Source organism: Thrips palmi, unplaced genomic scaffold (assembly GCF_012932325.1).
Source record: "Thrips palmi isolate BJ-2018 unplaced genomic scaffold, TpBJ-2018v1 HiC_scaffold_18, whole genome shotgun sequence".
Taxonomy (NCBI): Eukaryota; Metazoa; Arthropoda; class Insecta; order Thysanoptera; family Thripidae; genus Thrips; species Thrips palmi.
This window is the reverse complement of record NW_023144627.1, coordinates 7,206,238-7,218,374: the sequence shown is the minus strand read 5'-3', so window position 1 is coordinate 7,218,374 and position 12,137 is coordinate 7,206,238. Positions and strand designations below refer to the sequence as shown.

Below are 12,137 nucleotides of genomic sequence, written 5' to 3'. Positions count from 1 at the left end.
GGCGAGCACCACCAAAGGCTGAAATTAACACTCAAATCATCTCCGAAACTTGGAAAATTCACAAGATTTTGGACGTAGAGTGTCTGGCCGCGCACCGGTTCGAAACTGGTGGGCTTTCCGCGGCTGGATAACGACGTCTGAATTTCTCATACACCTCTATGGGAAATTGATGATGCGAGAGCGCGGCGTCGTCGGCGTAGCGGCTAGGCCACTTTCCTCACGTGTGCGTGTATGACTCTTTTGCTCGAAATTTAAATTGGCGGAACCACAATGGTTCGAAAGAAAATAGACAACCGCCTCCGGGTCCTGATTGAGAATGGCGTGGCCCTCGGACACAGGACAATGTTCGTCGTGGTGGGCGACAAGGGCAAAGACCAGGTAAAGAGGATGTAAACACAAAATAACCTTCAAACTTTGTTGCTAAATTTGTTGTTGTGGGCAGTTTCTTCCTGTCCTTAAGCTATTTTTCCTTGAATACTTTAACGCAGTCATCATGGGTCACTTGGAATATGTCGCCACAACCTGTTTCTGTGGCATATATTTTTCAAGCGTCAAGATATTTGAGTATGTGCCGACAAATAATTTTAACTGTCGCTCAAACAGGTCGTCATTCTGCATCATATGTTATCCAAAGCAGCGGTGCGGGCCCGACCGTCCGTGCTCTGGTGTTACAAGAAAGAACTAGGCTTCACCAGGTACTGCCAGCAAAGAAATCGGTGTATGCAACTATAGTGGTTCGATCACAGTGCATTCTATTGTTGCTTTACATTTCAGTCATCGAAAGAAGAAAATGAAAAGTCTTCAGCGGAAAGTTAAAGCGGGCATGTTGAACGTGAATGAAGATGATCCATTTGAACTATTTGTTGCATCCACAAATATTAGATACTGTTACTATTCAGAGACCCACAAGATCCTTGGTAATACTTTTGGGATGTGTGTTCTTCAGGCAAGTTTTGGAAAAAATGAATCATTGATCCCTCTCGCTTGGAACACGTTAAAATTACTGTAATACTTTATTTGTTTTGTAATATTGTAGGACTTTGAAGCTTTGACACCCAACTTATTGGCAAGGACCATTGAAACAGTGGAGGGGGGTGGCGTCATTGTTCTTTTATTACAATCTGTGTCTTCTCTCCGTCAACTCTATGCAATGAGCATGGATGTTCATGAAAGATTTCGCACTGAGGCTCACTCAGATGTTGTTTGCCGATTTAATGAGAGGTTTGTTAAATATTATCTGCTTGGTTATTTGCTTGACTTATACTTGATCTGCCCAATCTCAACTCCAATTTCATATTTTAAAGGTTTTTGCTTTCATTGGCTTCTTGTTCTCGCTGCTTGGTTGTGGATGATGAGCTCACAGTGCTGCCACTGTCATCGCATCTATTGGACGTTAAGCCTGTTTCCAAGTCAGAGATCGAACCTCACAACGCAGAACTTGCTGACTTAAAAGAAAGCTTAAGAGATACACAACCTATAGGTGTTCTGGTGAACTGCTGTAAGACTGTAGATCAGGTAAGCATTGTTACTGGCTAGTTTTACTTTACTTTTGCTTTGTCTTACCAAATTTTCTTTTCTTTACCCAGGCCAAAGCACTTCTTAAATTTGTTGAAGCAATATCAGAAAAAACTTTGAGGTCAACGGTATCTTTGACTGCAGCAAGAGGCAGAGGAAAATCTGCAGCACTGGGACTTTCAGTTGCTGCAGCTGTTGCATTTGGATATTCTAATATTTTTGTCACTGGACCAAGCCCAGAGAATTTAAAAACATTTTTTGAATTCATTTTCAAAGGGTTTGATGCTTTGGAGTACCAAGAGCATCTTGATTACAGTCTTGTACGTTCCACAAACCCAGAATTTAACAAAGCTTTGGTCCGCGTGAATGTATTCCGTGACCATCGTCAAACCATTCAGTACCTGCACCCAACAGACCACCAGAGGCTTGGACAGTGTGAACTACTTGTTATAGATGAAGCAGCTGCTATTCCGTTGCCCTTTGTCAAGTCTATGTTGGGATCTTACCTTGTATTTTTGGCCTCAACTATCAATGGGTAAGACTTTTCTTGATGAGTATTGCTGATTTTTTTGGCACCTTCTTGAAAGCTCATTCATAACATGGATTTTGTTGCAGGTATGAAGGCACTGGTCGATCACTGTCCTTAAAGTTGCTCCAACAGCTGAGGGTGCAAGCAGCGCCCACAGGTTCTGTTGCTGGCCAAGGGAAGGACCAGTCTGCAGCTACAGGACGATCCTTAGCAGAAGTGACTCTGAATGAGTCAATCCGGTACTCGCCTGGAGATGCTGTAGAAAAATGGCTTACAGACCTCCTCTGTTTAGATGCAACAGCTGTTGAACCTATTCTCTCAGGTTGTCCTCCTCCTGAGTCCTGTGAACTGTACTACATTAATAGGTTGGTTTGTTTTTACAATTAAAAGAAAATCTCTCGATTGGTTTCCTGTGACCTGATGCTGAACTGATAATTTACATCCATTTATGAACATTATTTTAGGGACACATTGTTTTGTTACCATAAAGCATCAGAGGCTTTTCTACAAAGAATAGTGGCTTTGTTTGTGGCATCACATTACAAGGTAAGTGGTATAAGTATCATTTTAAGTGGTGACCTTGACTACTCTCAATTTTGGATTCTCTGATAAAAATCAACATAATTTTATTCAACTTTCAGAATAGTCCTAATGATCTTCAAATGATGTCAGATGCTCCTGCTCACCATCTATTTTGCCTTCTGGGACCTGTTGATCCTAATGCAAAATCTTTACCAGAAGTGTTAGTTGTGATTCAGGTGAGGATTTTTTGTCTATTCCTTCAACTTGTCTTGCCTCTATTTTTTATTTTAGTTCTTCCTAACACTTTGCCCTTCCAGGTCTGCCTTGAAGGTCAGGTATCCAAAGAAAGCACCACTGATGGTCTGTCCAGAGGGAAGAGAGCATCTGGTGATCTGATTCCTTGGACTGTGGCACAACAGTTCCAGGACCATGATTTTCCGATGTTATCTGGTGCTCGTATTGTTCGAATTGCCACCCACCCGGACTACCAAGGGGTAAAAAAAATTTGTATACTCTCAATAAAATAAGTTCTTAATTTGAACCTGATAATATCACACATTCTTTTTGTTCATAGATGGGCTATGGTGCTCGTGCTCTTGACCTCCTCAAGCGGTACTATGAAGGGTCGATGCCCTGTCTTGATGAGGATGCTCAGGTCGAACAGGAAATCTCTTCTGCACCTGCAGAGGACTTAGGACTTTTAGAAGAGTCCATAGAACCTCGAAAATCTCTGCCACCACTGTTATTGAAATTGACAGAAAGACGCCCAGAAAAGTTGTCATATATTGGAGTATCTTTTGGACTCACATTACCATTGCTTAAGTTCTGGAAAAAAGCAGGATTTGTTCCAGTTTACCTCAGGTACATTTCAAGTACATTTTATGTATTTAAAAAAAATAGCTTTGTTTGAAATCTTTTTAAGATGTTTCTGTATTATACAGGCAGACGACAAACGACCTGACGGGCGAGCACTCCTGTATTATGCTCTCTCTGCTTGGAGCTGATGAAAGTGTCAAAGAATATGGAGTTAACAGGGGTGGTTCTGAATGGCTCAGGGAATTTTATGTTGACTTCCGCCGTCGATTTGTTAATTTATTAGGTTATCAGTTCCGTAATTTCACTCCAGCATTGGGTCTGGGTCTTCTTCAAAACAAAGCAGTTAATGTGTCAAAGAAATGTAAGTTCAGTGTATACTATTCTTGACCCGTGTGAAACTGGTTATCATTATCATTGTTCTATTTTTTCCCCAGTAATATCTTCAGAAGAATTAGAAGTGTTTCTGACAAAGTATGATTTGAAGAGGTTGGAAATGTACACCAATCAATTAGTGGATTATCATCTTATTATGGATCTTCTACCACCTCTTGCAAGATTTTACTTCCTGAACCATTTGGGAGACATGAGTCTTTCAGCAGTTCAAGCAGTAAGCAGTATTTTGGTCTGAAATGTTTTTATGTGATTATAAGCTGCTTCTAATGTTATGGAAATTTGCAGGCTGTTCTTCTGGGCCTTGGGCTTCAGCATCGCACAGTTGATGAAGTATCAGGAGATCTGGAGCTTGCATCCAGCCAAGTCCTTGGTTTATTTAATAGAACTGTGAGAAAGTCAGTTGGTATCTTGAATGATGTCACTACCAAGGCGGTAGAAGCATCTATGGGAGGTCCAAAGGAATCTTCCAACAGCAATCCTGCACTTCACAGTGGTCAGAGTTTAACTGATGAATTGGAGGAAGCAGCAAAGGTAAATTGACAAGAAAGTACCTTGGGATGTGCATGCACATGCCTCATAAACTAAAAAAAATTAAATGTGATTTTTTTTTGCCAAATAGGAATTAAAAATAAAACAAAAAGCAGAGTTGGAGAGGCTAAAGAAGGAGAATTTGAGCCAGTATGTCATCAAGGGCTCTGAACAGGATTGGGGCCAAGCACTCAAAGGAGCTAGCAAAAATATTATTTCTGTGAAGAGGTAAGTGTGATGACATAGCATGTCCTTATTTTATAAGCGGCCATAATCTAATTTTAACGGAGAATTTTATCTTTCACAGTGGAGAAAAAAGACCAAGTGACACTCAGCAGGAGGATGATGGGCTAAATGATAGTGATCAGAAGCCTCAGAAGAAAAAGAAGAAGAAGGATAGAAGAAGTAAATAAAAATTGTTAATTGTAGTAATCAATTGATACTTTCTTAAAATTTGTGAAAGAAAAAATAATATCTGTGACTCTCATTGACTTGGTTTCTGAACTATGCCATATATAAATATGCAACATGTTTCACAATCTTTGCAGTTGAGTTTTTCGTGACCCTCATTTATCAAACCCTCGCCTCAAAAGAAATCAGAAACAGGAATATGACTTCCAAATAAACCAAATTTTGACAACCCCGCCGGCCGGTCATGTGAGGTGTTTGTCTATACCCCCCACTACCACACTACCGGTGTTCTGCAAATAAAGTTCCAGGTTCTGTGAATAAAGGCTTTGCAAAACTGCCAATAACGGTATGCCGTGTCAGACACCTCCTTCCCCTCCCTGCCCCTGTGTAGTCGGCTGTCTGCTTGCTAAGCTGCTTCGTTTGGAATATTTGGAACTTTGTCAAAATTTATTGTTCATTTTAGTTCCCAGCAGTTTATGTTCCGAAGATGACGAAAATGCCTTCTTTTTCTTCCTTTTTCTTTGCTTTGATTTTGATTGAATGGTCTCGTCAGTAACGAAGGTATGTATATACCCTGTGACTACAGAACACTTTGAGAGTATTATCTTGGATGCGATCTTTATTTTCAATCATCAGTTGCTAGGCCAGAATGAACTGTCAGTAGGTGTGCATTTTTGAAAGGGTACCATCTTGCTCCTGCAGCATTTCACTCCTTGCCCCTCTGAAAGGAGGTTGTGACAAGCACAAGGGAACTGCTGCATTCAGTACTTAGGGTATTCGGTGACATGTTTTGTTGCACCAGGCTGTTTCTCATTTGAGTGATATTTATTTTAGGATTACATATGATGTAGTGAGTAATTTGGAGTTCGTATGTGATTGACTTTGCTATACTTTCACTATTATCAACTATCGTGTGGTGCAACAGTGGGATGCCGTAGTGATAGTACTCCTTTCTAAAATTCTCTGTGTCAGATGACTGTGATCAATCCAGGCTCCTCTCAAATCTGTTTTCTACTTGGAATTGTTTTCTGGTGTGATTTCAGGATTCTCGGACCACAATCATGGCTCACTGATTCAGACTAGTTGGCCCTTTCTCGGGTGGGCCATTTTCAATTTGTCACAATCAGTACCTAATTAGCTATTAACTATACTTAATTACCCTCTTGGTAAATGTAATTTTAATTTTAGTTTTTCATTCATTCTTGAAAAGCTAGATTCTATTAATTGAAACAGTAGTTCCTATTACATAGTTTTTAACGAAGGCTCGTCAAAATGAGTGCCAAGGACTCTTTGAAGGATTGCACTGAAAAGTGTGTGAGCCTACAGCATGGAGATTCCTTAGGGGCAATTGTAACTCTGCGGGAGCCCAGTGACAAAGATGTTGCAACATCCCTGTCTTTGTTGTGTGGAAACGTTGGGTCCCTCGTAGACAGTTCAGGACGGTGCCTCTTGCACCTTGCAGCATCAGTTGGAAGAATGGAATTAGCGCAATGGTTGGTGCAACGCTGTGGGTCAGATTTAAATGCTCAAGACAGAGAATCTGGGTATACACCTCTTCACCGAAGTATATTTTATGGCCAATTGAATGTGGCAGTAATACTTGCACAGGTAACCTTTCGTCATTCTTTCAAAATCACATTGCTTCTTTCTTGCCTCTTTGAACAACTTTTCCTGTCATTCTTGTACTTGCAGATGGGTGCTGACCTCAACATACGAGATTGCAACTACTTGTCACCCATTGAACTTGCTATGAAAGATCGCTTACCTCAAGTTACATTCAGTAGTAATCTACCGTGTGAGTTGTATGTTTGGGGAACCAATACCAATTTCAATCTGGGCACTGGGAACATGCAAGGAAGGCTGCAGCCAGAAATTTTGGACTTTTTCCGTAAAATGGATCGACCAGTATCTATCGTCCAGGTAAAAGACAAGCGCATTTTCATTTTTTTTATCAAATTATATACGTAAAATGTTTATAAAATTATGGTTTTCACAGGTTTACATGGAGAAATTTCATACCGTTATGGTATCAGCCTGTGGTCGCGTGTGGACCTGTGGTCATGGACAGGGTGGGCGCTTAGGGCTTGGTACTGAGAGGTCTGTCCTTGCTCCAATGCAAGTACAGCTTGGCACTATTCCCAAAAAGTTTATCTTGGATCCCAAATTTTCTCCTGGCCAGCCTGAAGTTTGTGTAAGCGCTGCAGTAGGAAGAGACCACACATTGTTGTTGATGGAAAGTCACTCAGTAAGTTTTATTGTTGATTTAAGTATGGCCTTTAAAAATTTTGTGTCCTCTTAATTGATGCCTTTTGTTTGTGGTGTCGTGCTTGAATGCTAAAATTTGATAGTGCTGGTCTTCTTTCAGATTCTTGTATTTGGTCTTAATACTCATCATGTGCTGGGTTTAAGTCCACCTCCTTCTCACCTTCTTGAACCTCAAAGGCTCTCATTGAAAAGCATCGAGGACCTGAAGTCCCCTCCCCTAGGTGTTTGTGCTGGTCGCTTCCATTCTGTGGTGTGGAGTCGTCGTGAGATTCTGACTTTTGGGCTGAATGCAGGTCAATTGGGCCATCCAAAGTCTCTGGAGAAGACTATTATTGTTCCCAAACCAGTAAGATTTTCCCCCCCAACTTGCCTCTATTTAACTAAGTTGTCCAAAACTTGAAGTGAAAATGCTTCTTTTTGTTTTTTGCAGATACATGCTATGTTTTATAAAGATGTGGACATAACACATGTGGCAGCTAGTGATGGTGCAACTGTTGTTGCAACAGGCAATCGGCACATCTGGGTATTTCATGAATATCAAAGGAATAAGCTTTCTATGAGGTTAGCATTGTTTCTATTATTTTTTTAAACAGTAAGTTAAATGATTTTCTTAAACTTATTAATAACATTTTGTCAATCTTTCTCTTCACATAAAGGTATTCCCTAGAAATTGAGCAGGTTGCTGTTGTTGGTGGTCACCTTGATTCAGGTCTAGAACCAAGCAATTTGTCAGAGAAAGGTGAACCTTTGAAAATTGCAGCCATATCTAAAGAGGGTTCCGTTTTCTTGTGGCAAGAAAAAGACCTGCATATGACCAGGTATCCTTTTTATTATAATATAATAATATTATAATTTTTGGATTTCTTCTCTCATCCCATATGGGTCACATCGCCTGCAGGTGCATTCTCTCGCCTAGCCGGCAGCTAAAAATAGTGGATCTGACACTCAGCAAATCTGTCATGCTTTTAGTTACAAATGACGGGGAAGTATATACTGGTGTAGTAAAACCTTGCAAGAAAAAAGCAAATGACATTAAGCCATTAAAAGGAAGGCGAAGTAAGATCTAGATTTTGTGCAAATTCTTGTATAGTGTTGTTTACTTGTAGTCAGAGTCAACATGTAGCTCCTATTTTCAGCTGTGCCAAATTATGATGGGGAATATCATGTGATTACAAAACAGATGGAGAGAGGACCCATTAAAGAATTTCTTGATCCGGATGTGTGTTATCCAGTCTCTTTGCAAAGACTTCAGTGTGCTCATAGAGCTGTCAAAATCACATCTGACCCTAAAGGAAGAAATTTTGCCCTGATTCAGGTAAATTATCATCAGATGATAAATTTTTTTTGTGTAACCAAAAGATGCACACTTTATAGAATAGAATATATTTTGCAGACTCATCCATCTGTTCATTTGAATAATGTGCCAGACCTCCCACTTAAAGGAGAAAGGTTGAGACAGGATCTTTCAAATTTGTTATGTGAAGCTAATGAATGGGACACAGTTCATGACATCATCTTTCAGGTAAGAGTTCTTTGTTTCAGAACTAGTGACAGCAGTATTGAATCATGATTTCCTTACTTTTTCATTTTATTTTCTAGGTTGGAGATAGACGCTTCCCTGCTCATAAATTCATTGTTTCGAGACAGAGCAATATTCTTTTGCACATGATCCGAGAAGCCAAAGTGCCTACAGCTGGTGGTTCTGTTCCTGTGATTGAGATTTCAGATATTTCCCCTGACATATTTGAACATTTACTGCATTTCATTTATGCTGGCGAGTGTACTCTGACACAACCTTCATCACCAAATTGGTGAGTCATATTATTTTAACCTATTTATGTCAGCTGATAATGTTGCCTTTAGATCTTTTAGTCATGTGTTGTGGGTTTATTTTAGTTCACTGGAAAAAATTAAAAACCCCGAGAAAGAGAAGCATCTCAAATCGTTGCATCCCAATTCCAAGAGACGCTTGTCTCAGCAGTTTGAGGATGACAAAGGTGGCAGGAAGAGTATCTCAGAATCTGACAATGAATCATTAAATATATTAGCGCAAGCAAAGGCAGCTGCTAAAAGATTGGGTCTGTCAAAACTATTAACCCATCTTAATTGTATGAGGTAAGTCAAAATATTTGGTTCAATGTTTCCAAAAAAATATTCTCTGTTAAAAAAATGTTAATTCTGTTGTAGGTATCAGGATGGAGACATAATTTGGACTGGTGGAAAAGAGAAAGTTCACATCAGAAATACAGAGATTGTTCCAATGGAGTGGAAAGAAACTTCAGAGTTCAGTGATATTCACATTCAGTCTAAGGATGGCCACAATTTTTATGTACACAAGTGTATACTGGTTGCAAGATCTGAGTATTTCCACCACATGTTGGCTGGCGGTTGGATTGAGGTGACTTATTTATTTAAACAAAAAAAATAAACAAACCCTCATAGCTTTATTTTAATTTCATTATTCAATTCTTTCTTTTATTTTCAGAGTAAAGGGACTCGAAATCTCGAGATGCCACTAGATCAATCAATTCTCTCAGTATTGTTTGATTACATTTACAAAGATGAAACACCTATCTTGGATAAAATTGGTGGTGTAGATTTTGAACTTGCCACATACTCATTAATTGCAGCTGACCAGCTATTGATTAATCCCTTTAAGGTACACAATCTACTGTCCTGTACTATATCATTCCTTAACCATTTGACGTTCCAAAATATTTCTTATTTGGTTTTTGTACAGACTCGGTGTGAAGCTGCTTTGGCCTCATTATTGACCTTACAAAATGTGACTATGGTCTTGGAACTTGCAGCCACTTACAATGCATCTGACTTGCGCAATTGCTGTTACCAATTTATCTGCCTTAATCTACCATCTTTGTTGGAAGCTGGGTAATGTAAACCATGAATTTATCATGCTGTTTTGTGTGAATTTTTCTACAAGTTAACTTACTGCTAATTTGTGCAGGACCTTGTGTGGACTTCCATCATTTATTTTGGAGGGCTTACGCGATTATTATTGCACTATGCATCCAAGAATGGAGTGTCGAGTCCTCACACCTCTGTCTTATGCTCCTTCCCCAGACTTTGTAAAAGAACTTGCAGCTTCTAACACTATTTTATGGGATGAAGGTAAGATCTAAAATTATTGTGAAACATCTTCATGGTTGAAACGAAACAGGTCACAACTTGCTGTGTCACCCTTAGGAGATCTGTGTCTACCCTAATACCCTCTTCTTTTGATCTTTTAGAATTAAATTTTGATGAGCTGGAAAGTCAAAGGAAGTCCAAGAGCTTTGCCAAAAAGAAATCGCGGCCACGACGTACAAGTGAATCGCACCGATCGCGATTCCGCAATGATTCAGTCAGCTCCATAAATTCAGATGATTTAGACACATCTTTGGATCCAGAACCCTTAGATTGGAGTGATATAGTAGAGAAGGAAGAGTCACAAATGAGCCAATCATTTGAAAAGATTTCTCTTGGTGACAGCAAGGAAGCCACAGAGAAAGCAGAAAAGCAAAATCAGTGGACCAAGGTCCTGAGCAACAGTAAAATTCATAAAACAATTCAGGCCCGGCTTAAAGTAAGACACTTTCTTTCGGTCTGATTGGTTCGTTATTGTGATCTATACTTGTATTGTAATTGATGTCTCTTTCTTCCTTGTAGGCTGCTGCTACAGCTCGAGAAGAGGTTCTGGTTGTTTCGCCTCCAAAGCAGGAGAGTCCTGTAACAACATTGCATCTGCACGCCTATCCACCCACTCCTCAGTCACCACAGCAGGCTGTACAGCAGGTCGTAACACAAAATCGTCCACTGAAACAAGATGCTCCCAACATTACAGAGAAACATTTTCCTCAACTTGGTTATAGTGATGGGGTCCGAGGAAGCCCCAAAGTGAGGTAAGAATTTTTGTTTTGTTTTACAGCAAAAAGTTATCTACAGAACACTGCTTGACTGCTATTTTGGTTGACAGCTTGGTACCTATGATGCCCATTAGTGAAAAGCGCATCAGCAAATTGTCTCAAAAGCAACGGAAAAAACTTGCTTTAGAAGAAAGTGGAGGTTCCTCAACACCCATTCCAGTGGCGCCTGCACCTAGAGGTTGGGGACAGCGGGAGAGTGTTCCTCCAGAAACTCCTCCTAGTCTCTCCCTGGCTGATATAATGCAGGAACAGTTGCATAGATCTAAACAAACGGTTGGTGCGGCATCCAAACCCATCAACATTCGAAGGTGTGTCACATTTGTGTCCTAATGTTGTCTGTTTTAAAATGATCTTTTGCATTCATTTTATTTTTTATCTTATTTTAGATCACCTAGTGGTCCTTTCACTCAAAGCCCACACAGTTCGGGCTCTCCTTGGGGACGAATGGAGTCTGTAATGAACCCATGCACACCCCCCATGTCACCGCAATCGCCACATGCAGAGCCCAGCCCTGACAAAAGTGGCTCTCGACAGAATTTCTCTGATATAATGGCAAATGAAATGAAGCAGAGAGAGAACTGGACTCGCATGCGCTCCAAACCCCTCAACTTGACGCAGGTATGTCCTAGTTGGTCTAAGTTTTTGACCAATTAGTTTTCTTATCTTGATATTCATCATTCATAATTGTTTTTTTCATTTACCATTGTGCAGATTGAGGACAGGGCCATTGATGACCTTGTCAATTTCTACAATGCCAATGAAGCCTGTGAAGAACGCATTACTGTGCGCCGTGTCCTGAGCACTAATGTGGCTTGTCCTGTTTGGGTTACGTCCAAGCACTAAAATCGTAGAATATAATTGACCTAGAAACTATCATTTCAAGAATGACTTCAAGTATTTTACTTTTATGAATAATCATTCATTATTTCTTATGTGTTTATTGAATGGCCAACAAAGTGGATAGGTGCTCTCTGTAGGTTGCTTGAATCTGTGATTTCCTAACCATGAGTTGATGGTTGTATTATCTTATTGGGTATCCCTAGTAAAACTATTTATTTCCAATGTATCAATGAATTAGTGTTTCCTGTCTGACAAAAACAAAACATAAAAACAATAGAAATTAGACAAGGTTCGAGTTTTGGCTGTTCTTATTTCAGATAAGAATAACCCAGCATAATTATTCTCTTTGCTTTTAACAGACAAATAAATCTACGTGCAATTAGTTTGTATGATCT

At 39.8% G+C, this 12,137-nt stretch overlaps 2 protein-coding genes across 3 annotated transcripts; both read left to right on the top strand.

Moving 5' to 3' along the window:
- The first annotated feature begins 169 nt into the window (after positions 1-169).
- Positions 170-4,842, top strand: LOC117645512 (RNA cytidine acetyltransferase). Its single transcript, XM_034385773.1, has 16 exons — positions 170-378; positions 604-695; positions 775-946; positions 1,037-1,221; positions 1,305-1,515; positions 1,587-2,050; positions 2,131-2,409; positions 2,509-2,590; positions 2,686-2,802; positions 2,884-3,060; positions 3,141-3,427; positions 3,508-3,743; positions 3,817-3,989; positions 4,061-4,306; positions 4,395-4,531; positions 4,611-4,842. The coding sequence occupies exons 1-16, from the start codon at positions 271-273 to the stop codon at positions 4,714-4,716; spliced, it is 3,072 nt and encodes a 1,023-aa protein (XP_034241664.1). The 5' UTR covers positions 170-270; the 3' UTR covers positions 4,717-4,842.
- Positions 4,843-5,078: 236 nt separating this feature from the next.
- On the top strand, positions 5,079-12,124 carry LOC117645511 (inhibitor of Bruton tyrosine kinase). 2 transcript variants are annotated; one of them, XM_034385771.1, is made up of 21 exons: positions 5,079-5,275; positions 5,758-6,322; positions 6,407-6,634; positions 6,711-6,959; positions 7,080-7,325; positions 7,410-7,540; positions 7,636-7,797; positions 7,878-8,035; positions 8,116-8,294; positions 8,373-8,501; positions 8,579-8,790; positions 8,876-9,094; positions 9,167-9,377; positions 9,465-9,638; positions 9,720-9,868; positions 9,945-10,108; positions 10,228-10,562; positions 10,646-10,878; positions 10,953-11,210; positions 11,289-11,520; positions 11,614-12,124. In XM_034385771.1, exons 2-21 carry the CDS (start codon positions 5,987-5,989, stop codon positions 11,743-11,745), a joined length of 4,137 nt encoding a protein of 1,378 aa, XP_034241662.1. In that variant the 5' UTR covers positions 5,079-5,275; positions 5,758-5,986; the 3' UTR covers positions 11,746-12,124. The 2 variants fall into 2 exon arrangements, with proteins under 2 accessions (XP_034241662.1, XP_034241663.1); XM_034385772.1 differs by lacking the exon at positions 5,079-5,275 and adding an exon at positions 5,384-5,564 and having other exon boundaries at positions 11,614-11,745.
- Positions 12,125-12,137: the final 13 nt, after the last annotated feature.

Excerpts from the sequence above, each read along its gene's own strand:
- LOC117645511 (XM_034385771.1), top strand. The coding sequence starts at position 5,987 with ATGAGTGCCAAGGACTCTTTGAAGGATTGCACTGAAAAGTGTGTGAGC. Across the intron at positions 7,798-7,877 it reads AAAGACCTGCATATGACCAG|GTGCATTCTCTCGCCTAGCC; the intron begins GTATCCTTTTTA and ends CATCGCCTGCAG. Across the intron at positions 9,869-9,944 it reads CCATCTTTGTTGGAAGCTGG|GACCTTGTGTGGACTTCCAT; the intron begins GTAATGTAAACC and ends TAATTTGTGCAG.
- LOC117645512 (XM_034385773.1), top strand. The coding sequence starts at position 271 with ATGGTTCGAAAGAAAATAGACAACCGCCTCCGGGTCCTGATTGAGAAT. Across the intron at positions 2,051-2,130 it reads TTGGCCTCAACTATCAATGG|GTATGAAGGCACTGGTCGAT; the intron begins GTAAGACTTTTC and ends ATTTTGTTGCAG. Across the intron at positions 3,061-3,140 it reads CCCACCCGGACTACCAAGGG|ATGGGCTATGGTGCTCGTGC; the intron begins GTAAAAAAAATT and ends TTTTGTTCATAG.